Below are 25,978 nucleotides of genomic sequence, written 5' to 3'. Positions count from 1 at the left end.
TTACACTAGATCGCGTGTTTTATCTTCTGTGTTGCACTATGAAAGCTTTCCATGCTTCTGAACATGTAGATCGAATGGAAGCCAAGTCACGGTAATAGTCATTCTTCGGTCAATATGTTTTATTAAGAGGGAATATTTTCATAGCACTTTTTGCTGATCTCATGTCGGTTATGTAATCAATTCAGCTACTCAATTTAGTTCAAGAAAGTACGGGGATTTCAGAATAAAATTTTACTGTTGTATAATGTAAGGTGGAGAAGGGGACTTTAAGCGAAATCAGCGGTGATGAGTGACAATATCTGCCAGACCAGGACTCGAACCCGGGCTCTCCTGCTTGCTCGACAGTTGTGTTAACAACTGCGCCACCCACAAATACACAAATCCCTCTGTACACTACTCGGCTGACACACACTCCCGACCTGCGCCATCCCTCCCCAGTCCCGTCCATCTCCTCCATTCTCGCTGCTTTTAGATTCCTGCAGGAGGTCAAACGTAAATGTGAATCTGCACTGAAAACTGGATTAGTTGGCATTCGAAGCAAATCAGCTTCATGAAAATTTTACTGCACTTTGATTCACATCTTGTATGGGAATAAAAAAGTACATCAAAAATATGTGAGTACATTTTGCTGAACACAGGGCCCCGCAATTCCGCAGTGCTGAACCTAAATCCACCAGTGGCAGTGTGTACGTTGTTTTGAAACTTATAATCAGATTAAAACTGTGAGCCCTATAGGAACTCGAACCGACACAGTTGTAATCTGACAAAGTAACAAAAGTAACTCAGTCTCTGACACGGAGTGGAAGTTTGACTTAGGAAACAGTTCGCAAGCTGCTTTTTTCCAGTTGCATTAACTCAGTAAGGTGTACTGAAGGGCTTCTGCTACTGTAGAAGAACAGCGAAGAGATACTGCAAGAATTTAATCTGCTTAGGCATGTAGTGCATCGTGTCTGGATAGCTCATGAGGAGACAATGCGAATACCTGATTTTCTTTCTCTTATGGTTCGTGAAGTGTACAACTCAAATACCAATCAACCAAAGCCATTAAATGCTGCTCTAAAAAATTATCGATAAACTTTTTTTCTTCTACCCATTTTCTGGTTGGCTCTGTGGTAGAATGTCGCCTATCAAGAGGGTCGCCCACGTTCGATTCTCAGCTGCAGCAAATTTTTAAACAATGGCCTATGTCCCATGTGTGTAAAATACGAAAGAATAAAAAGTAGCAATTTTTCAGTTTGAACAACTTTTACAAAAAAAAATCGATATTTAAGGAAATACTTTTGCACCGAAAGTTGGATTTTGTGTGCGATATTTAATTAGAAATAATACGCCGTGCATTTTTAACATCAATGACAAATGTGTTATTGTATATCTGATGAATTTGTTTAAATGACGTCGATGTTCGAAGCGAACAGAAAACATTGGCCAAGTGCTAGCAGGATTACACCACACACATCCCGAGAATCTCGAAACTCTACGATTTTTCCCTGTTTTCGACATAAATACCGAAAGACATCGGTCGTGGGAATTCCAAGACTATCAGAATCTCTACAGTAGTTCCTGAAACTAGCCAGGACCCAGAAGAGCAAGGGAGCAGGGGACTTCAGTTTATTTATGTACATAGAGAAAATATAATAAAATATTTTTGTTTGCTTAGTAAAACAGTCTAAAACTGACATTTTATGTTTGCATACAGTACTGTTTAACCATTATGCTTATGACGGACGAGGAATCCACTTTATGTTCTAATAGGAGAGAGATTTTTTGTGGGACATAATAGCAATTCAAGAATTTTCAGATTTTTTGCTTCAGTTTTATTGTGAAACCTTGCTTCACGCTAAATCTTCTGACCCTGCTTCAACATCAAGTACACTATAGGTTTGTGCCAAAATATGTGACAAATGGACGAATCTTATGACTGAACTGACTTAGAAGCTTAAATGTTTTACACTGCCAAGGCATAATAGAATGTAGTGTGCGACATGAATTTGAACTTTATACGTCTACTCATTGATGAGCAAAACTCTTCTTAACAGGCACACAGACAGACAGACAGACAGACAGACGAAATTTATCATTTAAGGACTGTTTTTACTGTTTGAGGTACGGAACCCTAAAAATAGCGGGGAATTAATGACAAAGTGAGACTAACCAGCGATCTAGTGATTACCAGTCGAGATAGATAAAATTTTCATGTTTTTCATTTTTTATCTTTAGGTATTTCACGGAAATGCTCGTAGAAAATACATTTCTGTTTAAAATTTGCGTAGGTCAGGAACCGAATCCAGGACCACCACACATATGGCAGCCGACCACACAGCCACGCAGCTTGTCGAAAATATTCGACGTTACTTTAGGGTCGAATTTCTCTAAAATTTGAGAGCTGCAGCGGAGTGCTTCGAGCCACTGTTATTTGAGTTCTGAACTTCATGGACCATAAATATTAAAACTGAAAAATCCAATTGCCGCGTGGTCTTCTTCTCAGTTAGGTCATCGACCGCGAAAATAATGTACTGGGTTCAAGTTACGGTCTGCAACAGAGACGAGTTAAACCAGGAAGAGTCTATCATGGCGGCTTTTAAAGTCTACGTTGTAAATATGCATCAAACACTGCGCCGCAGCGTGAAATACACTATTTTTCTCGTTGCGTTGGGCTGTATCGCATATTACTGAAAACTGTCCAAAATCATGGAGATCTTGAAAGCGCATGAAAAATCAACGTGAATTCCGCTGAAGTTTGCTGTAAAGGAACTTATGTTTATTTCTTAGCTTATGGTTCTGCGTACCTTGATGGAATGTGATGGACGTCGACGCATTTTTTCAGATAAGGTGCAGTGCAGCTCGTACAAGAAAAGACCTGAAAAGAAACAGATTTTGGAGTAAATGGATTTGCAGAGAGCCTTCTTGTTTTACACTTTTCATTTATTCTCTATATTCTTTCTAGTTATTTTATTCTACGTTAGTTCTTTCAGTCTTTAGCTTTCAATCTATGTAAGGACTGAAGCTTCCAGCATTTCTCGCTATAGATTTTAGTTCTACCATCCCAAAATCCGAAAGATAGTTACAAGAATATGACTTGGTACAACGTGAATTAGCACTTCAAAACAGTTTTCTGCTGTGTTGTGTCCCCTAACGTTTGCCGTTTCTGATCAGTCATGCGATTATTAGGAGATATTGGAAAATGTGGATTTCCGTGTTGAGAGCAGATATGTTTACTTTAATTTCTTATTGTTTCTGTATGAGAACCCACCGGCAAAACTTGTTCAAATATTGCACAGCGAGTCCTAGTACGCCCCAAGTGTGTGGTATACGCTTCGTGTTTTCCTTTTTCGTAATATTGGACGGGTCACTAGAAATATTTCGAAAGCCCAAAGTTCGACTGTGAAGAAATCAGGCAAGTAACCTACCGTGACATTTCAAAAGCATCCATTCTGCATTACTCTTAAGTCGTTTAGACAACTGCGAGAAATACGAAACTGGGCGCTCGAAGAGAAATCTAGACCACTCCATCCAAATTTCAGTCCAGCATCTTAAGTTTGTGCTACCTCGCTGCTTGGCTGTACGTGGAGCGCATAAACTTAGATGTGATGCCAATTATGAACGAACGCTCCCCCAGGAACTACTTGTTTAAAATGAACAGGAGTTGCTGGACATAGCACAAAAGGTACGTCGTCATAGCATCCGTGGTAGGCTGAACCCCTCGACTCGCTGTATGTGTGTGTACACCACTAGCTTACTGGTCTCATTATCAAACCAACTGTTTCTACTTAAAGCTCCATTATATGGATTATCGAACTAAAAAATATTCGTGTGAGGGTACCTCGGTGCGGAGGTCGCAGCATATTCTGTTGGGTGGAGAATCATAGACAAACACGTATGACGGGCGTTCAATAAGTAAGGAAACCACCTTTTTTGTAAGCAGGTTGATTTTATTCAGTATTCCAATAGATTGTATTAATCCCCACTTTTTTGGCTACAAAATCCTGGTTTTCTACAAGTTCCATTCAATGCTGTGGAATTGCGGCACATTACTGGGAGGACCTGTATGCCAGCATGGTACCTCACTGGCTGTCAACTTAGCCAACGCTTGCTGCATTAATAGCATCGCACCCCCTCCCTCTCCAATCCGCGGAGTGCCACATTCATTGAACTAAACATATGGAAGGTGCAAGATAAGAAGAACACTCCAAAGAAGTTTTGTGAGCTCCTCTCGCGTGCGCAGACTTGTGAGAGATCTCGCATTGTCATGGTGAAGGAGAAGTTCGCTTGAATTTTTGTGGAGATGAACACCCTAAATCGTTTCTTCGATTTTGTGACGATAGCACAATGTACTTCAATGCTGGTCTCTGCATCATGAGGAAAGACAACGAGCAGATGAAGCCTTCGGAGTCCCACAGGACCAGCTCAGGGTGGGGTTTTGGACTTTTTCTAAAGAGGACATGTGGGATGGCGACACTCAGTGGGTTGTTTTGTTACGGTTTGTTACATCGCATGCGACGATCTTCCACAAAAAAGTCGGTACGGTCAGCCTTGTAAATTGCAAACCATTCGCCCACATGTTTCGTCGTTTCTGTTTATGGTCTTTTAGGAGGCGAAGAACCTAGCGGGCACACACCTTTCAGTACCCAACTGGTGGACGAGCGTGTGCTACCAATGGAGTTGTGGAGAGAGGTGTTTGTGATCCGTCCATCACCTCTAATTGCAGGATTCGCAGCTGTGTGCCACCGGCTAATACGCACGAGATCGGACTGGTTTGCGCGACATTTTGCGATGATGAGAGACGTCTCGCCCAACGACTCAGCGTGCTTTTGTTCACAACCAGTTCTCCGTAGACATTCTGAAAGCGCGTTAAATATCTTCGATGCTCTGGTTTTCCGCCAAAAGAAACTCAATGGCAGCTGTATGCTTGGAACGCACCTCCGTAACAGACGCCATGTTGAAGGCTATGTATAGCGAAGCCACCTACCGAGATTTCATGGAAGTATAGGGGCTGAAGCAGGAATATTTCACAATGTTCCGCAACAAATTCCGCATTTTTCGAACCTAAATTTGGTGCGAGGGAAAAAGTGTGCTGCTATACTTCTTGAATCCACTCGTAGAAATTACTTCAGTTATGGGCCTTGTTACTCATGTTTTATATTAATGATCTGTCAATATTAATACGAGACATTTGTGTACGGTTCATATAAGCTACGCAAATATCCACTCTGATCTTGATAGGACTTCAAAGTGGTTCAAATTTAGTTACTTTGCTTTGTACGCCCTAAATGTACAATTGTGTGATTCATAAAACGTCGGAACATAATATCCTGTGATTACAATGAAAATTATTCATATCTGGAATCAGCCCATTAATGCAAATACCCAATAAATAAAATGGATAGGAATAGGTTAAGTAGCAGGTACAACAGGGGGGGGGGGGGGCGGCGGCAGGGACTGCCCCTACGTACATAACCCGCAAGCCACCGCACGGTTTGTGGCTGAGAGTACTATGTACCACTACTAGTCGCTCCTTTCATGTTCCAGCCGCAAACAGAGCGAGGGGAAGGGACTGTGCTTCCGCATGAGCCCTAATTTCTCGAAAGTTATCGTCGTGGCTCTTAAGCGAAATGTATGTTAGTGGCCGTAGGATCGTTACGCAGTCAGCTTCAAATGCCAGTTCTCTGAATTTTCTGCATAGAGTTTCTCGAAAAGAACGTTGCCTTCTCTCCTGGGATTCCCATTTGAGTTCTCGAAGCATTTCCGTAACACCTGCGTGTTGTTCGAAAGTACCAGTAACAAATCTAGCAGCCCGCCAGCGAATTGATTCGATGTCTTCCTTTAATCCAACTTGGTGCAATCCCAAACATTAACAGTATTCAAAAATAGGTCGCACCAGCGTCCTATGTGTGGTCTCCTTCACAAGTGAACCACACTTCTCTAACACTCCCTCAACGAACTAAAATCCCCCATTCAGTTCCCCTACCACAGTCCTCACATGCTCGTTCTATTTCATAACACTTTGCAACCTTAAGCCCAGATATTTACACGACGTGACTATCAAGCAGTCCACGAGCAGCAGACCTTCCCCGAAAAGCTGGAAAAACCTGAAGACCGACGTGAAGTAACCAATGAAAATGTAGTTAGATAGGTTGGTTGGTTTGTGGTGGTTAAAGAGACCAGACTGCTACGGTCATCGGTCCCTTTTTCCAAATACTAAAAACACCCAGGGAGAATAAAAACGATCAACAGACGGTAAGACAGACAACACATAACAAGAGAAACGTAGACAAAGACCAGACAAGACGAACTAAAATCACAGAGTGTGACGGTGGTTGGCCGACCATTCAAACAAAAAGGGAAAAGCCAAGCATGACCTATTGGCACAAATACATCTTCTGCATGATTGTAGCTCTGGGTAGAGATGGGCAAACTGAAAACCACCGCGAAACACATGAAAAAAAATCAGACAAATCGTAGGCCATAGGCCAGAATCAACACAAAAACTCACACACTTACATTAAGCGATAAAATCCCCCTGCTCGAATAAAACGAAGAACTATGTCCGCTATGGAAGAGTCGTCAGATAAAAGCGCAGAGAGCCTATCACGCAGCGCAAAAGTCTGCCTGAGCACAGTTAAAAGGGTGCACTCCAACAGAATATGGACCACCGTCAAGGACGCCCCACAACGACAAAGAGGGGGATCCTCACGACACAGTAAATAACTGTGCGTGACTCGGGTGTGGCCAATGCGGAGCCGACAAAGGACGACTGATTCCCTGCGGTTGGCTCGCATGGATGACCGCCACACAGTAGTCGTCTTCTTGATACGGAGGAGTTTGTTTGGCACGGGCAGGTTGCGCCAATCAGCGTCCCATAAATCGAAAACTTTGCGGCGTAATAGTGCCCGCAAATCAGTCGCCGGGAGGCCAATCTCCAGAGATGGTGCACTAGTGGCCACTTTCGCCAGGCAGTCAACAGTTTCATTTCCGGGTATCCCAACATGGCCCAGGGTCCAAACAAAGGCCACAGATCTGCCGCAACGGGCAAGAGTATGCAGGGACTCCTGGATAGCCATCACCAGACGAGAACGAGGGGAAACACTGGTCGAGAGCTCGTAAACCGCTCAGGGAATCGCTACAGATAACGAAGGACTCACCTGAGCAGGAGCGGATATACTCTAGGGCACGAAAGATGGCGACCAGCTCAGCAGTGTAAACACTGCAGCAGCCGACAACGAACGTTGTTCAGAATGGTCCCCTAGAGTTAGTGCATAACCGACACGACCAGCAACCATCGAACCGTCGGTATAGGCCAACGCCAGAGCCCTGATACGTGGCCAGGATGGAATAAAAGCGGCGTCGGAAGGCCACCAGAGGAACTGAGCCCTTCGGGCCCTGTGCCAAGTCGAGCCGAAGGCAAGGGCGAGGCACACAACATGGGGGTGTACGCAGAGGGGCCCGGAAAGGAGGTGGTACAGGGAAACACCCAAGCCCGTAGAGAAGCTGTTTGACGCGTACGGCGATCGGACAACCTGACCGGGGCCGACGTTCTGGCAGACGGACGACTGACTGCGGGAACAGGACACGATAATTTGGATGCCCGGGCAAGCAAAAACATGGGCAGAATAAGCAGCCAGTAATTGTTGGTGTCGTAAACGCAGTGGAGGGACGCATGCCGTCCACAAGCATGCCGTCCACAAGCATGCCGTCCACAAGCATGCCGTCCACAGGGCTGGTCCGGAAGGCACCAGTGGCAAGGCGTATCCCGCTGTGGAGGATTGGGTCCAGCAGCCGTAACGCAGATGGGGATGCCGAGCCATAAGCCAGACTCCCATAGTCCAGACGGTACTGGATTAACGCCTGGTAAAGCCGTAGGAGAGTAGATCGATCGGCGCCCCTCCTGGTGTGACTCAAGCATCGCAGAGCATTTAGTAGATGCCGCCAACACGCCTGTTTAAGCTGCCAAGTCAACTGGGCATCAAAAACCACCCCCAAAAACCTATGTGACTCCACCACTGTAAGAAGCTCGCCATCAAGATAAAGCCGCGGCTCCGGGTGAACAGTGCGTCGCCGGCAGAAATGCATAACGCAGGTCTTGGCTGCCGAAAGCTGAAAACCATGCGCTACAGCCCAAGACTGCGCCTTGCGGATTGCGCCCTGTAGCTGACGTTCAGCAGCTGCAATGCCAATAGAGCTGTAGTAAAGGCAGAAGTCGTCAGCATACAGCGAAGCGGAGACAGAATTTCCCACGGCCGCAGCGAGCCCGTTAATGGCTATTAAAAACAGACAGACACTTAGAACAGAACCCTGTGGCACACCGTTCTCCTGGACTTGGGAGGAACTATATGAGGCCGCGACGTGCACGCGGAAGGTACGATACGACAGAAAATTGCGGATATAGATCGGCAGAGGGCCCCGAAAGCCCCATCCATGAAGCATAGAAAGGATGTGATGACGTCATGTCGTATCGTACGCCTTCCGCATGTCGAAAAAGACAGCGACCAGATGCTGACGGCGGGCAAAGGCAGTACGGATGGCCGACTCCAGGCTCACTAGATTGTCGGGGGCGGAGCGGCCTTTACGGAACCCACCTTGAGACGGATTCAGAAGGCCCCGAGACTCCAGTACCCAATTCAAGCGCCGGCTCACCATCCGTTCAAGCAACTTGCAAAGAACGTTGGTGAGGCTAATAGGACGGTAGTTGTCCACCTCCAAAGGGTTCTTCCCCGGTTTCAGAATGGGGACAACAAGACTTTCCCGCCATTGCTACGGAAACTCACCCTCGACCCAAATGCGGTTGTAAAGGTCGAGGAGGCGTCGCTGGCAGTCCACTGAAAGGTGTTTCAGCATCTGAGAGTGGATGCTATCTGGGCCAGGGTCGGTATCAGGACAAGTGGCGAGGGCACTGAGGAATTCCCACTCACTGAATGGAACATTGTACAATTCGGGATGGTGGGTGCGAAAAGAAAGACTCCGACGTTCTATCCGCTCTTTAATGGAGCGGAAGCCCAAGGGGTAGTTGGCAGAAGCGGAATTCAGAGCAAAGTGCTCTGCCAAGCGGTTTGCAATGACGTCGGAGTCAGTACAAACAGCTCCATTCAGTGAGAGCGCGGGAACGCTGACAGGGGTCCGATAGCCATAGAGGTGGCGAATCTTGGCCCAGACCTGCGATGAAGTGACATGGAGGCCAATGGTGGACACATACCGCTCCCAGCACTCCTGCTTGCGTTGGCGGATAATGCGGCGGGCTCGCGCACGCAGCCGTTTGAAGGCGATAAGGTGTTCGATTGAGGGATGTCGCTTGTAACGCTGGAGCGCCCGCCCGCGAGCTTTAATCGCTTCATCGATCTCAGGCGACCACCAAGGTACAGTCCGCCGCCGAGGGGACCCAGAAGAACGGGGAATGGCAAATTCGGCGGCAGTAACGATGCTGGTGGTGACCGATTGAACCACTGCATCAATGTCATCGTTAGAGAGAGGCTCAATAGCGGCAGTGGAGGAGAACAAGTCCCAGTCAGCCTGATTCAGAGCCCATCTGCTAGGGCGCCCAGAAGACTGACGCTGTAGTAGTGACAGAAAGATCGGAAAGTGGTCACTACCACAAAGGTCGTCATGCACTCTCCATTGGACAGACGGTAAGAGGCTAGGGCTACAGATCGAAAGGTCAATGGCGGAGTATGTGCCATGCGCTACACTGAAGTGTGTGAAGGCACCATCATTTAATATCGAGAGATCGAGCTGCGCCAATAAATGCTCAACGATGGCGCCTCGACCTGTTGCCACCGACCCACCCCACAGATGGTTATGGGCGTTAAAGTCGCCCAGCAACAAGAAAGGTGACGGCAATTTGGCTATCAGAGCAGCCAGGACATGCTCCGCGACATCACCATCCGGTGGAAGATAAAGACTGCAGACGGTAACAGCCTGTGGCGTCCACACCCGAACAGCGACAGCCTCTAAAGGTGTTTGGTGAGGTACAGACTCGCTGTGAAAAGAGTTCAGGACATATATGCAGACGCCACCAGACACCCTTTCATAAGCTGCCCGGATCTTATAATAACCCCAGTAGCCAGGGAGGGCGGGGGTTCGCATTGCCGGAAACCAAGTTTCCTGCAGAGCAATGAAGAGGAATGGGTGAAGGCTAATAAGTTGGCGGAGCTCAGCTAGATGGTGGAAGAAACCGCTGCAGTTCCACTGGAGGATGGTGTTGTCCATGGCTGAGAAAGGCGTGACGGGACTGGGAAGAGAGATTACGCCGCTGGGTCACCTGCTTCCTCCGATTTAGCACCTGTGATAGTGCTGTCCATGGCGTCTGATGGACCGGCGAGATCGAGGTCCTCAGCGGACGCCAGAATCTTCACCGCATCCTCAGACGCAGAGCTGGAAGGTTACGGTGGGATGGCTGCCACCGCGAGTTCCTTGGGCTGAGAGCTCTTCTTGGGTTTCTCACGCCGATCCTTGCGTCGCACCGACTGGGAGGGCTTCACCGATTCAGTCTCCTGGACGGAGGAGGATCGTGAAGCCCTACGACCAGCTGATTGCGGGCACTTACGCCACTGTCGGTCGTCAGGCTTCTCGCTGGCAGAAACCTGGGAAGGGAGGGACTCAAGGGATCCCTCGCGAGCGTGAGAAGCCGAAGAAATTGGACACTTCTCCAGCTTAGAAGTGGGGACGGACGTCCCCGATGGGTGGGATGGTGTTGCTCCTGAGGTAGGTGGCGCAGGAGCAACCCGGTGGGTAGAGCTCCCCACTGGCGAGGGGGCAGGAGGAGTACTACTCGTCGATCCGGCCACAATTGGAGAAACAGACGGGGCTAGCACAGGTGTTGTAGCAGCAGCGTAGGAAGATGTCATTCTCATAGGATGGAGTCTGTCGTATTTCCTTTTGGCCTCAGTGTAGGTTAGTTGGTCCAGGGTCTTGTATTCCATGATTTTACGCTCTTTCTGGAAAATTCGGCAGTCTGGCGAGCAAGGTGAATGGTGCTCCCCGCAGTTGACACAGATGGGAGGCGGGGCACATGGAGTATTGGGATGTGATGGGCGTTCGCAATCTCGACATATGAGGCTGGAAGTGCAGCGAGAAGACATATGGCCGAACTTCCAGCACTTAAAGCACCGCATCGGGGGAGGGATATAGGGCATAACGTCACATCGGTAGACCATCACCTTGACTTTTTCCGGTAATGTATCCCCTTCGAAGGCCAAGATGAAGGCACCGGTAGCAATCTGATTTTCCTTCGGACCCCGATGAACGCGCCGGACGAAACGTACATCTCGGCGCTCTAAATTGGCGCGCAGCTCTTCATCAGACTGCAAAAGGAGATCCCCATGGTAAATAACTCCCTGGACCATATTTAAACTCTTATGGGGTGTGATCGTAACGGCAATATCCCCCAACTTGTCACAAGCGAGTAACCGTCGTTATTGGTCAGAGGATGCCGTTTGTATCAGGACTGACCCAGAGCGCATTTTTGACAAGCCCTCCACGTCCCCAAACTTGTCCTCTAAATGCTCGACGAAGAACTGAGGCTTTGTGGAGAGAAAAGACTCCCTATCAGCCCTCGTACAAACTAAGAAGCGGAGCGAATAACTGCTACTGCCATCCTGAGACTTACGTTCCTCCCACGGTGTGGCCAGGGAGGGGAACGTTTTCGGATCGTACTTCTGAGCGGTAAACTGAGGCTGAGAACGCTTAGAGACTGCTGGCGGCTGGCCACCAGCGAGAGACGATCTACCACGCTTCATTGCGGGTCATCCGCCCTGATGCCACCTACTCCGACCAAGGGCCCTCCCCACGGGCGCCACCCAGCCACGGCAAGAGCCACCTGGCAGGATGGCCGTTGTCGGGAGTCCCGATACCCCAGGAGGATAGGCATCTACTCCTTGGCATACGTGGGAAGTTAACGGCGCAGGCATCAGTAGAGAGATCCCTGTGTTGTCAGGGGGCTACAACCAACAGGGTAGAATGCGGCCCCACCACAACGGAATGACTACCGTGCTGGATGTTAGGTAACATGTGGTCCATGGTCGCCGTCGGTGCAGAAAGAGGCACTGCACAGTGCAAGGTGTAATCTGCCCAAGAGATGGAGAGCGGACAGGACTGTAGTTCAACGGTGTATAAGCTGGCGAAAGGTCTGATCGCAAGATGGACACAATTCACCAAGTAAGGCGACCTTCCCCAATCGGCTCGCTCTTCGGAAAATTTTGAGAGATGGAGGTCAAACCCAACAGGGGACCATCATACAAGGCCGAAAAGTTTGAGACTCCTTTTAGTCGCCTCTTACTACAGGCAGGAATACCGCGGGCCTATTCTAACCCCCCGAACCCGCAGGGGGAGTAGTTAGATAGGCTCGAGAACCAGTGGTGGGTAAGGAATCTAGGAATATTCTAGATGACCCGTACGTGTTGTTCTCTTTTGAACTGTGGCGATGGGATTGGTTGCAGCTGGAGAGGTAGGATGAGTGGACTCACCCCTGAGGCGGCAGCGGCCCACCCTGGTGAGCGCCAACAGCTGCAGCAGCTCCCGGCACAGCGACTCCTTCAGCTCCAGGTCCTCTTCGCTCAGCTCTGCAACAACACACACCACGCACGTTACACAGGGTCAGCGACTTACAAGTGGGTGCATCTACAGCCTCTCCACAGCCACTGTACTCTGCCTTGTCTGTACACCATTCCAGGACTGCTCACCGGTCTGCTCGTGGAGCTGGACCGATCTCACGCATCAGCGGTCAGCAGCCGTGTGGTTCACAACGAGTAGCGGCGTGAGACGAGGAGGAGAGGGGAGTGGAAATAGGAACAAGGCAACACAGCACCAACTATTTTCAACAAATTTACTCTACGGCAACTTACTTTGGTTCTCGGAGTTTTAGTTATTTGGTGTGGCTAATTATAGCCTATCGTAGAAGACACCGTTGCACATATGAGAAAATAATTAAATGAAACATTTCTTTTAATGATGAAAATGTAGGAGCTAAGTACGAAAAACGTGACAACTCTTACGACTGATGCTGGCTTGTGGTGAATGTAGTTTTCGGACGATGTTTATACTGACAACTTACAATTCATGACTATTTGACTTGCATGTCAAACATCAAAATACAGGATATTAACGGATTCTACTTATTTTGCTTTCATTAAAGCATCAGTGGGGTTCCACTTCCTGAATACTGCTAATTCGAAAATAGGCTTTTTACCTGAAGTCTGTTAGTAATTTCTTATTCTTCACCGAGGAAAAAGCAACTCGCTAAATATGTAGGTCCAAACCCAGACATAATCGTGGCTGTAAAATTTGTGAAGTCGTGGAAAGTTATATTGAGCAACGTTTTATACGATTCTAGAAGATGGATTTCATTACTAATTTTTTCCTCCACTGCCTGTCACATTGCAGCTCTATAAATTCCACACGTTATCAGCGGAACGGGCAGGCTACTTTACTCTCAAGTGAGGCTGTGCCCAACCGAAGCAAGTTAAACGAGTGTTGCTTGCCTGCCTGTCTTTTCCCTGTAGGTTAAAGGTCAAGTTAGCTTCACAAGTTGATGAGAAATCTTTTTATCCGAGTATCACAAGATGAGGCACAATACAACAAATATTCGTTTTTGGTCACTGTATGCCAGAAAATGGTCGCTTTTATTTATCCTTTTTACTTTTAGACGTTTTGGGGTTATTTGTTTATTTTAGATATTAATAGTTTTCTGTGCAACTTCTTCATCCCTCGACTAGTACTGGGTGCTCTCAATCGACCCATCATCAGTTCACCTCTAACGCATTTTTTTTTGTAGTAAGCGAAACTCTCTGGAAATCGAAATCTTCTCCTCCTACGAACCTGAACAACACTATTGTACTGCAACGCTAACTTAAGGCTTTGAAAGTATTGTTTCTGTAACAGTGTGTTTAGACAAATATGACCCCAATTATTCAACTATTAATTTTCCACGATGTTTATTGCAGGTCCGCTTAATGCATTGTAAGTGGCCAAAATAGTTCATTCTGAATTCTCCAGATGCATTTTAACAACCACTGAGTTTGGTTTTCATATTATGTTAATCTAAAAAGTAAGTGTCTGAAAGAATAAGCTTTCACTCATTCTAAGCTTTCATCACACTACTCTGCATACCACCAGAATATGGTTTTTAATATTCACTAATCCATATATTTTCCCATTTCGGTCAATGTTTGTCCTAAATTTAGAAAGCCACTATACTGCGAACTCAACATGGGGGGGGGGGGGGGGGGCTTGTCTCTGTGGATAGCTGATAGCTTGCACTTCCCCTGCCTTAGACAATGACGTCTGACCCACTGATTATACTGCGAGCACTCTAACCAGGCTGCGAGCGGGCGTGAGCGCTCGTGCTTGCCTAGCAGTCGCCTGAAAAGGCCTGTGCAGATGGTTACGAAGAACCAGAGGCAGCGAATGATGATGATGATGATGATGATGATACTAAAGTCAACGGAGGAGGAAATGAGGATGAACAAGAAGCACAAGAGTAAGAATATTAAGAAGATATAAAACTTTTAATTTCTGTCACTCATGTATACTTACCGAAATGAAGACTGTTATAGAGGTAGTTTTGACATGAAGTTTGCCATTAAAACGATAAATGTTCACCGAAAATATTTTTGTCCACTTTTTCAGTATTTTTTCCATTTTCTTTTTGCCGCATTTTTTCCATCAATCTGAATGTTTCAATTTTGATATAAGAATAGCAGAAGTGTCTGCGACCCTACTACATTCATTTTTTGCCATATTGGAGCAATTTTGGCCAGGTTATCAGGTTTCTGGCCCACTATGCATGTTCTAATGGAAATGAAATGATCGTTTGGTGTCATTGGCCGAGAGGTCCCTTACGGGGCAGGTCCGGCCGCCTTGGTGCTAATCTTATTACGTTCGAAGCCACATTGGGCGATCTGAGCGCCGGATGGAGATGAAATGACAAATAACACAACACCCAGTCTATGAGCGGAGAAAACATCCGACCCAGCCGGGAATCAAACCCAGACTCTTTGGGACGGCAGTCCGTCACGCAAGATCTTCGTCCGACTTCAACAATGGCTATAAGGATGTGGCACGTTGGAAACTCGGAGGGCTGACTGCTGCACAACGGTCACACCGCACTCTTGGCTTTGAAGGGGACCCGTCGATAGAAATGTTGTCCACGCCACAGAGTGCTGTAGAGACAACAGGTCAGAGTTCACTGTCTCCTCGGTACAATAAAGACGGAGATTTAGAACTGATCTGATCTTCAAACTTATTTTACACATACATGCTGTGATTCCGGTCACGATTTATAAAAATTATCTTCTACGTCCGCTCTACAACCACTACAAGCTTGTAACAGGAACTGTGAAACATCCTACATACAAACCATACGTTCGTATAGAAGGTGAATATATCACACAGTGCATGCTAAGAAGTACAGACTTCTGACAGGCTCGGGAACGCGGAAATAACAAAAAGTAAGTATATACAAATTACCTACTTAGGTACTTAATTTGCTTTGTACTTACCATAGGTTAAGGTTGATGCGACTGAAATTTCGTATTTGCTTGTGGAGATAAAAAGAAACCCATCCGTTATGTGGCACAAACGTCAAAGGTGCACCCTTTCCTCACTGGGGGTCCTTGAAGAGTCTGACACTGGACTTCCATAGGCCGTGGACTCTGGTAATCTAAGTGAAATGTAATGTGTATTGCACATCAGATTCCAGTGTCACATATTGCTTACGAAGCAGTCAAAACATGAACACCATTATTCAGTGATTTGGATTTTCTTTATTACGACTGCATGGTATGTCACACGCAATTTCTTAGCCTGCCGGCAGAAAGTCACAGTGTCCTCTATGTGGTGTCACCACCAGACACCACACTTGCTAGGTGGAAGCCTTTAAATCGGCTGCGGTCCGTTAGTAAACGTCGGACCCGCGTGTCGCCACTATCAGTGATTGCAGACCGAGCGCCGCCACACGGCAGGTCTAGTCTAGAGAGACTCCCTAGCACTCGCCCCAGTTGTACAGCCAACTTTGCTAGCGATGGTTCACTGTCTACACACGCTCTCATTTGCCGAGTCGACAATTTAGCATAGCCTTCAGCCACATCATTTGCTACGACCTAGCAAGGCGCCATATTCAGTTACTGCCAGAATGTATTCTTAACAGATAATATTGTGAATCATGTACCGTCAAGAGCGACGTTCATCATTAATGGATTAAAGTTAAGTATCAAACTAATTACGTCCGCTTTCTGAATTATCATTCCTTGTCATGTTCCAGACCTCACGTCAGTATAGTTCTTCCCTCCACACGCCAGCCTGCGTGAGCTAAAACGCGTGCAATTCGTCCGCCTCTAGTAACACGGTGTTGGATCTTCTGCCAACACAACACACTAAAATGCCAAAACTTCCGTAAACTTAGTTTACACCGGTGTCATCAGCCTCCGACCTATCTGTCTTCTCAGCAGAAGGAAATTATAACAATTTCACGAAAGTAATACCAAACAGGGCAATAAGTATTCACACTGCTAAAGCTGGATTGTGACACCTAGAAAGCACCCCAGGCAATTATCTCCCGGTTCTGGAACGTGTGATCGTTCTCTTCTGACTGAAACATGCTGTAGCCGGTCAATTTCATAGCTTTTCACCGAAAGCACGATAATTCCCTTATTTGACTAGTCCTCGGCAACGAATTTAATTGGTTCATATGACAGTTTTTATTTTACGAATATCAAACTAAGGAATACCACCTTAGTGACAGAAGGAAAGGTTTTCTCTAGAATATCTAATTCGCCTATTTTACAGTTACAACATCGTGCAATGTATATGATTACACAATGTGTTTCACCCTCTCATTCATCATTAGTTATTAGCAAAATCCAAAATTCATTCAGACAGTGATACAGTGCATTGAGATTCTCACTTTGACAGTATAATGAATGAAAAGAGTAAAGACGAGAGAGAGAGAGAGAGAGAGAGAGAGAGAGAGAGAGAGAGAGAGAGAGAGAGAGAGAGAGACTTCATCATCCGGTTCATTTAAATCAGATTGTGCATCAGAAAATACTTCTGTTGGAATAGAATTTAAATCTGGTGGTTCAGGAACCATCATACCCTACTGGTCGGATAGTGGATGGGAGGTTAGGGTAGGGTAGTTCATTACCTTCTTGTTTTTCGAATTTTAACCACTAATATCAACACGCCTAAAGCAGCAATCATCAGAAAGATTTCTTGGTTCCTTCTATATCACCAGAACAGCAAATCTAAAGGCTTTTTCTACTTTTTGGACCATTTTCTCACATCTTCAACACACACGACATACTGTCCAAAATTTACCTTTATCAAGTTTAGATCCAAAGTATGATAGACAAACCCTTTTCACAAAATCTGTAATGCTTCTTTGGTCTTTTTCAATCAAATTCACCACAAATATAACAAAAACTGTCAGCAGAGTTTTTATAAGCACGATTGGACATTGTACTGAGCACATGTACAGGAAACGGGAAGTGAGGTTAGGTTGACAGTGAACTAAACACCATCTGTTAATATAAAAATAGAATCTTTTTTGCCAGCAGATGTTTTCCAGCAGTGCTACAAGCGTCATCTACATTCATTAACTTTTTTAAAATTATTTGAACTATATAAAAGCTGTTAAATTCTTTAAAAATCGCTTAATTTAATAAATTTAGCTGTAAAACGTGAAGAAATGGTGGATTATAGAGTATTTTAAGTATCATATTTGGATTTTTCACCCTAAAAAACATATCGTATTTTCAGCAAAAATTTTTTTCCGTCATTGGCCTGTGTAATAATTGAGCGCTGCTGGAATTTTCATGGTAAAAATACAGTTTAACTGAAATAGTGTTGAGCTGAAGTCGTCTTAGGCATGTACAGAAATACATCAGCGTGTCAGAATGTTGCTCGTAGTGGAAAGTTATACCATATAATTTTTACTACTTAATTTTAGTATCTCCGAAATAATTTCAGGTATAGAACAAATTCCTGAAACTTTGAGAATCGGTGCACGGAAACGACTTAATAAATTACATGTTGGTATACGATTTATGTGATCTGCGAAGTGTCTTAGTGTGCCTATAGTCCGATTGAAATTAATTGATAGTCGACACTTTGCGCGTTTGAGATGGTTTTCTCCAGTCAGAGCGCTCAACGTAACGTCCGAACTGCTAACCTTTACCACACAGTCATAAAGATTCACTCACTCCCAATTCCTTTCCTGTTCCCTTTCTTTATGTGTGTGGATCCCTTCTTTCTGGTCATTTTATTTGGTACCACACGCACCAACGAAACACGTATGTTTCATACACTAACCAATTACTGCTGCATTCTTGAGCTCAAGACACGATTAAGCGTCACATATTCAGTTGTTATAATCACAGAGGTTGGCTTTCATTAGATAAGTTCCACTTTGCGTGGATCCTAATTTTTGATGGCTGCAATAAATCGTTGCCACTGCGTCACCAGAGCCTTAAATGCAACGACCTTCCGAAATATAATGGCATAACACAGCGGTTAGTGTATAAATCTAACATGAAGATCATAGGCTGGAATCTCGTCAAATGCAGCGAATATTTTTATTTTTGTAAACCTAATCAAAAGACTGATTGTTATTACTCAGTTAATAGGTTTAAATGTAATTTTTTTATTTCCAATACTTTGCCACGTCATTATCATCGTATTGACTGTATTTGCTCTTATTTTTCTTCTCACTCTCTTTTACATTTGGAATCATCTTGCGCCGCCTATGATCTACAACCAATAGCCAACGAGGGCTGCTCATCAGTTGGTAAAGCGACAACTCGTGTAGCCAGTGAGAGGATAGCTTCATGTAACGAATGATAGCGGAAAATTACAGTGTCCTTTTACTGCTGAAACTATTTTTCCCTCTTGAGCTTGCTCGTAGAGCTTGCTCGTAGAGCTTGCTCGTAGAGCTTAACTTTAAAGTCCGCGAACAAAGCGATTGTGATTTTATTTCTGTCGTAGATTATTGATCGCCATTTTCTAGGATGCACTGCACATCACGAGGATGCGATCAGGCCACGAGTTTAAATTCAGTGCTACAAGAAAAGCGTCGTCTACCGCAGTTAAGTCGTTGATTAATTAACGTTAACTGTAGACAGAGCGTCTCTGTTTAAGTCATACCTCGTCCTGCCGCTTCAGCATTCTTCCGAGTTGCACGATAACAGAATTTGCGAATCGACCGTGTGTGTGTGTGTGTGTGTGTGTGTGTGTGTGTGTGTGTGTGTGTGTGTGTGTGTGTGTGTGTGTGTGTGTGCGGTAGCGGATGTAACAACACTGTAGCGGCAAGTGACAGACGTCAGCCACGAGGAAATTCTAATCTCACTATAGGCTTGCAGCGAGCAGGACTGGGAAGACAGATGGCGATTTCCCAGCGTGTGTACATGTTCTGTAGGGCACCAGCCACAGCAGCAAGAAGATTCCTGCAGCTTCCCAGTCGTCAAAGCCAAAGAGCCAGTGCCAAGATCGGTATTTGAGTTGGTCCGTGAGGTGTGGTGAGATGGCGAATTAGCAGTGCACTCTCTGTGAAAGATAGAGACCTGGGTTAGAATCCTGCCTCGAGATGACTGGGTCTTTGTGTTTTCCTCATTTCATCATCATTCATTCCAGTGGCGAGATTGGACTTAGCAAAGGTTGGGAATTGGTTCGGGCGCTGACAACCAAGCAGTTGAGTGTCCCACAATCCAATCATCATCCCCTCACTCCCCACACAACAGTCAACCAAGCAGTCAGTTATTGTGACCCATTTTTGAGTTCTCCTTGAGTATTTGGAATCTCCACCAGGTCGGATTTAGGGAAAACATCGAAAGTTATGCTAGATTTGTCACAAGTAGGGTAGAGCTACACATGAGCATTACGGAAATGCTCCATGAAATCTTTCCACCTGTGTATAATCATCGCAGCCAATACTCTGCTAACCAGTGAACTCAAAACCGATTCTGTGAAGACTCCAACCCTCGTTTATAAAACAGTTCCATATGCCTGATTACAAAAGAGCTAAGGCTTAAATAATTTAAATTAAGCATGTAAAATCTAAGTGGTTGAAGATACACTCATGATTACTTTAAATTCAATAATTGTATGCCATATATGATGGAGTCTTATGAGAATTACAATTCTTTTCACAAATGGAAGGTGGACAGAGGGGGAACGCAAAGAGGCGGGAAAAGGGGAAAGCAAAGCAATCGGGATTTGAACCCAGGATCTTCTGCTACCTAGGCAGTTGGGTCAACCATTCCGCAACCCAGACACAGTATTAATCGGAACTGCATGGAGTATCTCGGCACACCGCCAAAGACACCACACTTTCATTTAACTTGATCGCATCGATGGGCTATGACTAACACCTTCAGTGCGAATTCACTATCACGTTCGACCCTCTGCGGGAATTTCAAGGCAGCGAACATTGAGGACATGGACGGAGATTACGTATAGGTGTTGCTAGGTGGTAATGTGCGGTACTGCGAACAACACTGTATCTGGGTGGCGCAATGGTTAACGTAACTGCCTAATAAGCAGGAGATCCTGGGACACATTTTCGCTCGTCGCCGCTGACTACATAAATTGCTGATGCAATCCACATTCACTTTGCATAATATGTACCACAGCTGCGGATTTCGTGTGGTGTCTTCCCTTTCGAAGATGTCCGAAAGAACGCCACACTTTAATATAACAGTTTCTTTAATTCCCTGTTTATCTTTATGTCACACTGTGATACGATTTTGCAGTGATTTTCAGTGATGTTTGTTGATACTACCTGTGAAATGTGTTGCGAATGCAGTTAGTAGTAAAGAAATAAAACGTTATGCTTGATGCTAAGGACGTGGGTACATAAATGGAGAAAAGGTAAGAATGGAAACAATAACCGGGTTTCGAATACGGGCTGCAAAAAACGAGAAGCTGTAACGCTAGTCCTTGTGCCACCATCTCGGCTGAGATCACCGAGCGCTAAAATGCATGTAAATTACGTAGAAAACTGACAGTCGAATATGCACGGATAAACCAAGAGAAGTGTTCGCTTATTTTGCCCCCTCTTCCACTGTGTACAGTTTCTGGGAAACTGAATTATAGCACATGCCGAGTTCTCATAGTAAGTCGTCGGCCGTTTAATGCGTGCGTCCACCTCTATAAATCTACAACGATTTCATACTTTGGCGACGTTAATATGTTTGGTGGTGGCGAATCACTCTCCTCGGCAGAGCCGGCAATCAGCGCAGACACACAGCGAGAACAAATTAGCTGTAAATGAGGCCTGTCGGTAGGACTCGCTCAGCGCGGCGCGGCCTTTCAGATGGGCGGCCAACAGCTGGCGGCTCCCCAGCAATGCGTCCCAAATTGACGTCGGCGACGGGCGTCGGCAAGTGGCGCGGCCGGCCAGTGGGCAATTGGCCGCCCTAATATATAGGACCGAGCTGCCGCTGCTTCCGGGGTTATACTTAGCGCCACTGCACTGCATATCGGCGGCAAACCACCCACGAAGACTCCGTCACCGGCTGTGTTCCCGGACACATCAAAGGGAATATCCTCTGCCAACCAACAGTCTCTTATTCCGTAGTAATCGGGCGAATATACAGAAGGTTTCTTCCTTTGTAGACCCCTGAATGGAATGAACAGACCCTGTCTCAACCCCTAAATAGTCTGCCGGAATTGTAATAAAGGGTTACGGAGATCCCAACGACCTGAATGGCTATCTCTGGAGAAAAGAATGTCTATATCCATACACCTCAAGCCACCACACAGTGCGTGCGCCACATTTAGTCAGGTCATTTGCTATCCTGTTCACTTGCAAATGGCGCCAGAGAAAAACGATTGGGTACATTCTTCTGTACGAGCCATTGTTTGTCCTATCTTAGTGGTGCATACAGGGTGAAAAGTATTTAAACCGACAAACTCTGGGAGGTTGTAGGAGACATCAAAACAAATATTTTCCCTAATGTCATTTTTTCCTATGAGGATTATTTAAACCTGTGGAGGCCGTGTTACGCTCTTCAGTTGTTAGAGGTCGTATTACGATCTTCAGTTGTAGGCAACTGCTGTCTACCAGTGTAGTAGTGCATGGTCTCTGTTTACTAATGGAGCGATACACCTGGAGTGAGTACACTTATATGGTTGGCGCGTACTACGTAGCGCACCAAAACGGACGAGCTGTACAGCGTGTTTATCAACAGCAATATCCTAATCGCCATATCCCGGGGATACTTCAATCAACACTCGTGCAATTGCACGTAACATGGGGACGAATCAGACGAATGTAAGAACAGTCCTTCGAGAGCAATTGTTAAGTCCATTTCACTTACAGCGTGTCCACCTGGAATCAGTTGATTATCCACCCAGAGCACAATTATCGCAGTGGTACCTGCAACAGTGTGAAATGCATAAGACATTTCCATCTTCTGTTTACCGATGAAGCAACGCTCGGGCGTGATGGAGTCTTCAACATGCACAATTCGCATGTTTGGAGTGAGGATAACCCATATGCCACAGTTACTAGCGCTCCTCAAGTGCGGTTCTTCTTTAATGCGTGGGTCGGTGTCGTTGGGGACTGTTTAATTGGGCCGTATCTGTCACCTAGGCCATTAAATGGCAGGCACTATTACAATATTCTCCCCAGAGCGTTGCCATAATTACTGAAAGACGTCCCGCTCCTCCTCTGCCAACCAACCGTTTCTTATTCCGTGGCAATTGGGCGAATATACAGAAGGTTTCTTCCTTTGTAGACCCCTGAATGGAATGAACAGACCCTGTCTCAACCCCTAAATAGTCTGCCGGAATTGTAATAAAGGGTTACGGAGATCCCAACGACCTGAATGGCTATCTCTGGAGAAAAGAATGTCTATATCCATACACCTCAAGCCACCACACAGTGCGTGCGCCACATTTAGTCAGGTCATTTGCTATCCTGTTCACTTGCAAATGGCGCCAGAGAAAAACGATTGGGTACATTCTTCTGTACGAGCCATTGTTTGTCCTATCTTAGTGGTGCATACAGGGTGAAAAGTATTTAAACCGACAAACTCTGGGAGGTTGTAGGAGACATCAAAACAAATATTTTCCCTAATGTCATTTTTTCCTATGAGGATTATTTAAACCTGTGGAGGCCGTGTTACGCTCTTCAGTTGTTAGAGGTCGTATTACGATCTTCAGTTGTAGGCAACTGCTGTCTACCAGTGTAGTAGTGCATGGTCTCTGTTTACTAACGGAGCGATACACCTGGAGTGAGTACACTTATATGGTTGGCGCGTACTACGTAGCGCACCAAAACGGACGAGCTGTACAGCGTGTTTATCAACAGCAATATCCTAATCGCCATATCCCGGGGATACTTCAATCAGCACTCGTGCAATTGCACGTAACATGGGGACGAATCAGACGAATGTAAGAACAGTCCTTCGAGAGCAATTGTTAAGTCCATTTCACTTACAGCGTGTCCACCTGGAATCAGTTGATTATCCACCCAGAGCACAATTATCGCAGTGGTACCTGCAACAGTGTGAAATGCATCCTACATTTCCATCCTCTGCGTTGTTTACGGATGAAGCAACGTTCGGGCTTGATGGAATCTTCAACATGCACAATTCGCATGTTTGGAGTGAGGATAACCCACATGCCACAGTTACTAGCGCTCCTCAAGTGCGGTTCTTCTTTAATGCGTGGGACTGTTTAATTGGGCCGTATCTGCCACCTAGGCCATTAAATGGCAGGCACTATTACAATTTTCTCGCCAGAGCATTGCCAGAATTGCTGGAAGACGTCGCGCTCCCTACAAGGCAACGCATGTGGTTCCAGCATGACGGGGTGCCGGCACATTTCAGTCGTCGTGTGCGTCGATTCCTGGACCGACGATTCCCAGAAACGTGGATTGGCAGAGGTGGTCCTGTACCATGGCCTGCTCGATCCCCAGATATGTCCCCTCTGGACTTTTTTGTGTGGGGAGAGATGCTCAACCTTGTTTACGCAACTCCTGTAGCATCAGAAGAGAATCTGGTTGTCCGGATAGTAGCAGCAGCAGGAACAATTCAGGATACTCCGGGGGTTTTTGCCCGTGTCAGATAGAACATGATCCGACAGGTAACCTTTGTTTACATGTCAACGGAGGCATTTTTCAAAATCTACTGCAATTGAAATTGAGTTGTGTTAATGTGTTGTCTCTTGGTCACAAAAAACTGTAAAAGCGTTTGTTGGTTTAATGAATTTGCCGCCAGAGAAATCTTCCTCTACCGGTTTAAATACTCCTCATAGTGAAAAACGGCATTAGGGAAAAATATTTTTGATGTCCCCTACAACTTCCCAGTTTGTCGGTTTAAATACTTTTCACCCGGTATATGAGATGGACACTGGTGGCAATAGGATTGTTTTGCTGTCTATTCCAAATTCCAGCTCACTGAACTTTTTGAATCTTATAAAATTTCCACTTTGCGGCAGAATGTGCGCTCATATGAAACTTCCTGGCTGATTAAAACTGTGTGCCACACTAGGACTCTAACACAGCACTTTTTCCTTTCTCAGACTAGCGCTCTACAAACTGAGCTGCCCAGGCATGACTCACAACCCATCCTAACAACTTTAGTTCTACCAATGTGTCATCTCAGCTTCCATGACGTTTGAAAGGAAGGAGATGAGGTACTGGCGGAAGTAAAGCTTTGAGGACGGGTAGTGAGTCTTGCTTGGGCAGCTCAGTCGGTAGGTCACTTGCCCGTTAAAGGCTAAAACGCCTGAGTTCGATACTCAGAATAGCACACATTTTTAATCTGCAAGGAATTTCTTAAACACTGTTTAGCTAAAAGCACGTCGTCTTCCCTCCAGGGATGCCCCATTTCATGAAGCATTTTCGTAATGTTCATGTGCAGATCTACCCTACCTGTGAAATATCTAGCAAAGCTTTCGATGTATTTCCTAAATCCGACCTGGTGGGGATTACAGATACTCGTGGAGAACCCAAAAATGAGTCACAATAACTGACTGCCTCTTGACTGTGCGGTGGGGAGTGAGGGGATGATGATTATGTTGTGGGGCATTCAGCTGCACGGTGATGAGCTCCCAAACAAATTCCCAACCTTTGGTCAGTACAATATCGCCACTTGCATGAATGATAATGGAATGAGGACAACACAAACACCCAGTCATCTCGAGGTAGGTGAAAATCCCTGATACCGCTGGGAATCGAATCAAGACCCCGTGCTCGGCAAGCGAGAATGCGACCGATAGACCACAAGCTGCGGACGGCAGTGAGGGGAGGGACCGAACAGGGAGGTCATCAGTCCCACGATCTAAGGTGATAAACTAAGTGAGGAACAACAGACAGCACAGTCCAGTCGATGGGAAAGGGAAAGATGCAAAAGGAATATCAGGCCAGAAGGTAGGAAGGGGTGGGGGGTTGAGGAAGAGCGACAGCCCAATGGCGACACAATGGGGAGGAGGCCAGGGAAAGAAGACTCAAGGAAACGAGAAAAAAAGGCACAAGACAAAATGTAGGAAAAAGGGGTGTGTGTGGGGGGGGGGGGAGGGGGAGGTGGCACCACCACCACATCGCAGAGTGCTGACAGCACCAAACAACAGCGTGGAAAACGGGAGTGGTGCCTCACGAGGTCCACGTTCTTGTTCAACACTTAGGCACCTCAGGGTGCTGAAAACAGCCTGGCCGGTAGGAAGGAGATCTAAGGACCACACACTTCCGACAACACGCGAATGGGTCATCGACGGTCAACATAGAATTCTGTGTGGGATCGAGCGAACTCCAGCAGCTAGTATGATACCTTTCGTGCTGGGCCAGAACCGCGCCGGCAGCGCTCCAAGCCACAAACGACGAGTTGACTAGGTAGCCTTCAGCGGGAATCCAACACACAGCTGAACGAGGCATTGGCTACAACGCCCGGTGTAGAACAAGACAACTGGAAATATAGTTAATAAATAACTGAACTTTGACAATGTTTTACTAGCAACAGATACGCTTCACAGGTATCCAAGTCCTATCTTCATGCAA

General features: G+C 46.0%; 1 protein-coding gene across 2 annotated transcripts in view; it reads right to left on the bottom strand.

Annotated features, from left to right (window-relative positions):
- The window catches only part of LOC126273121 (SET domain-containing protein SmydA-8-like), a 210,216-nt gene that overhangs the window by 18,298 nt on the left and 165,940 nt on the right, over positions 1-25,978 (bottom strand). For both annotated transcript variants that reach the window (XM_049976575.1, XM_049976576.1), the window contains exons 6-7: positions 12,453-12,548; positions 2,787-2,857 (exon numbers count right to left, since the gene is read on the bottom strand). In XM_049976575.1, the coding sequence (XP_049832532.1) occupies positions 2,787-2,857; positions 12,453-12,548 (167 nt within the window). The remainder of the gene's footprint in view (positions 1-2,786; positions 2,858-12,452; positions 12,549-25,978) is intronic.

The sequence above is a fragment of the Schistocerca gregaria genome, chromosome 5 (assembly GCF_023897955.1).
Source record: "Schistocerca gregaria isolate iqSchGreg1 chromosome 5, iqSchGreg1.2, whole genome shotgun sequence".
NCBI lineage: Eukaryota > Metazoa > Arthropoda > Insecta > Orthoptera > Acrididae > Schistocerca > Schistocerca gregaria.
Note: the sequence above shows the minus strand (reverse complement) of the source record. Positions and strands in the feature narration are given on the sequence as shown.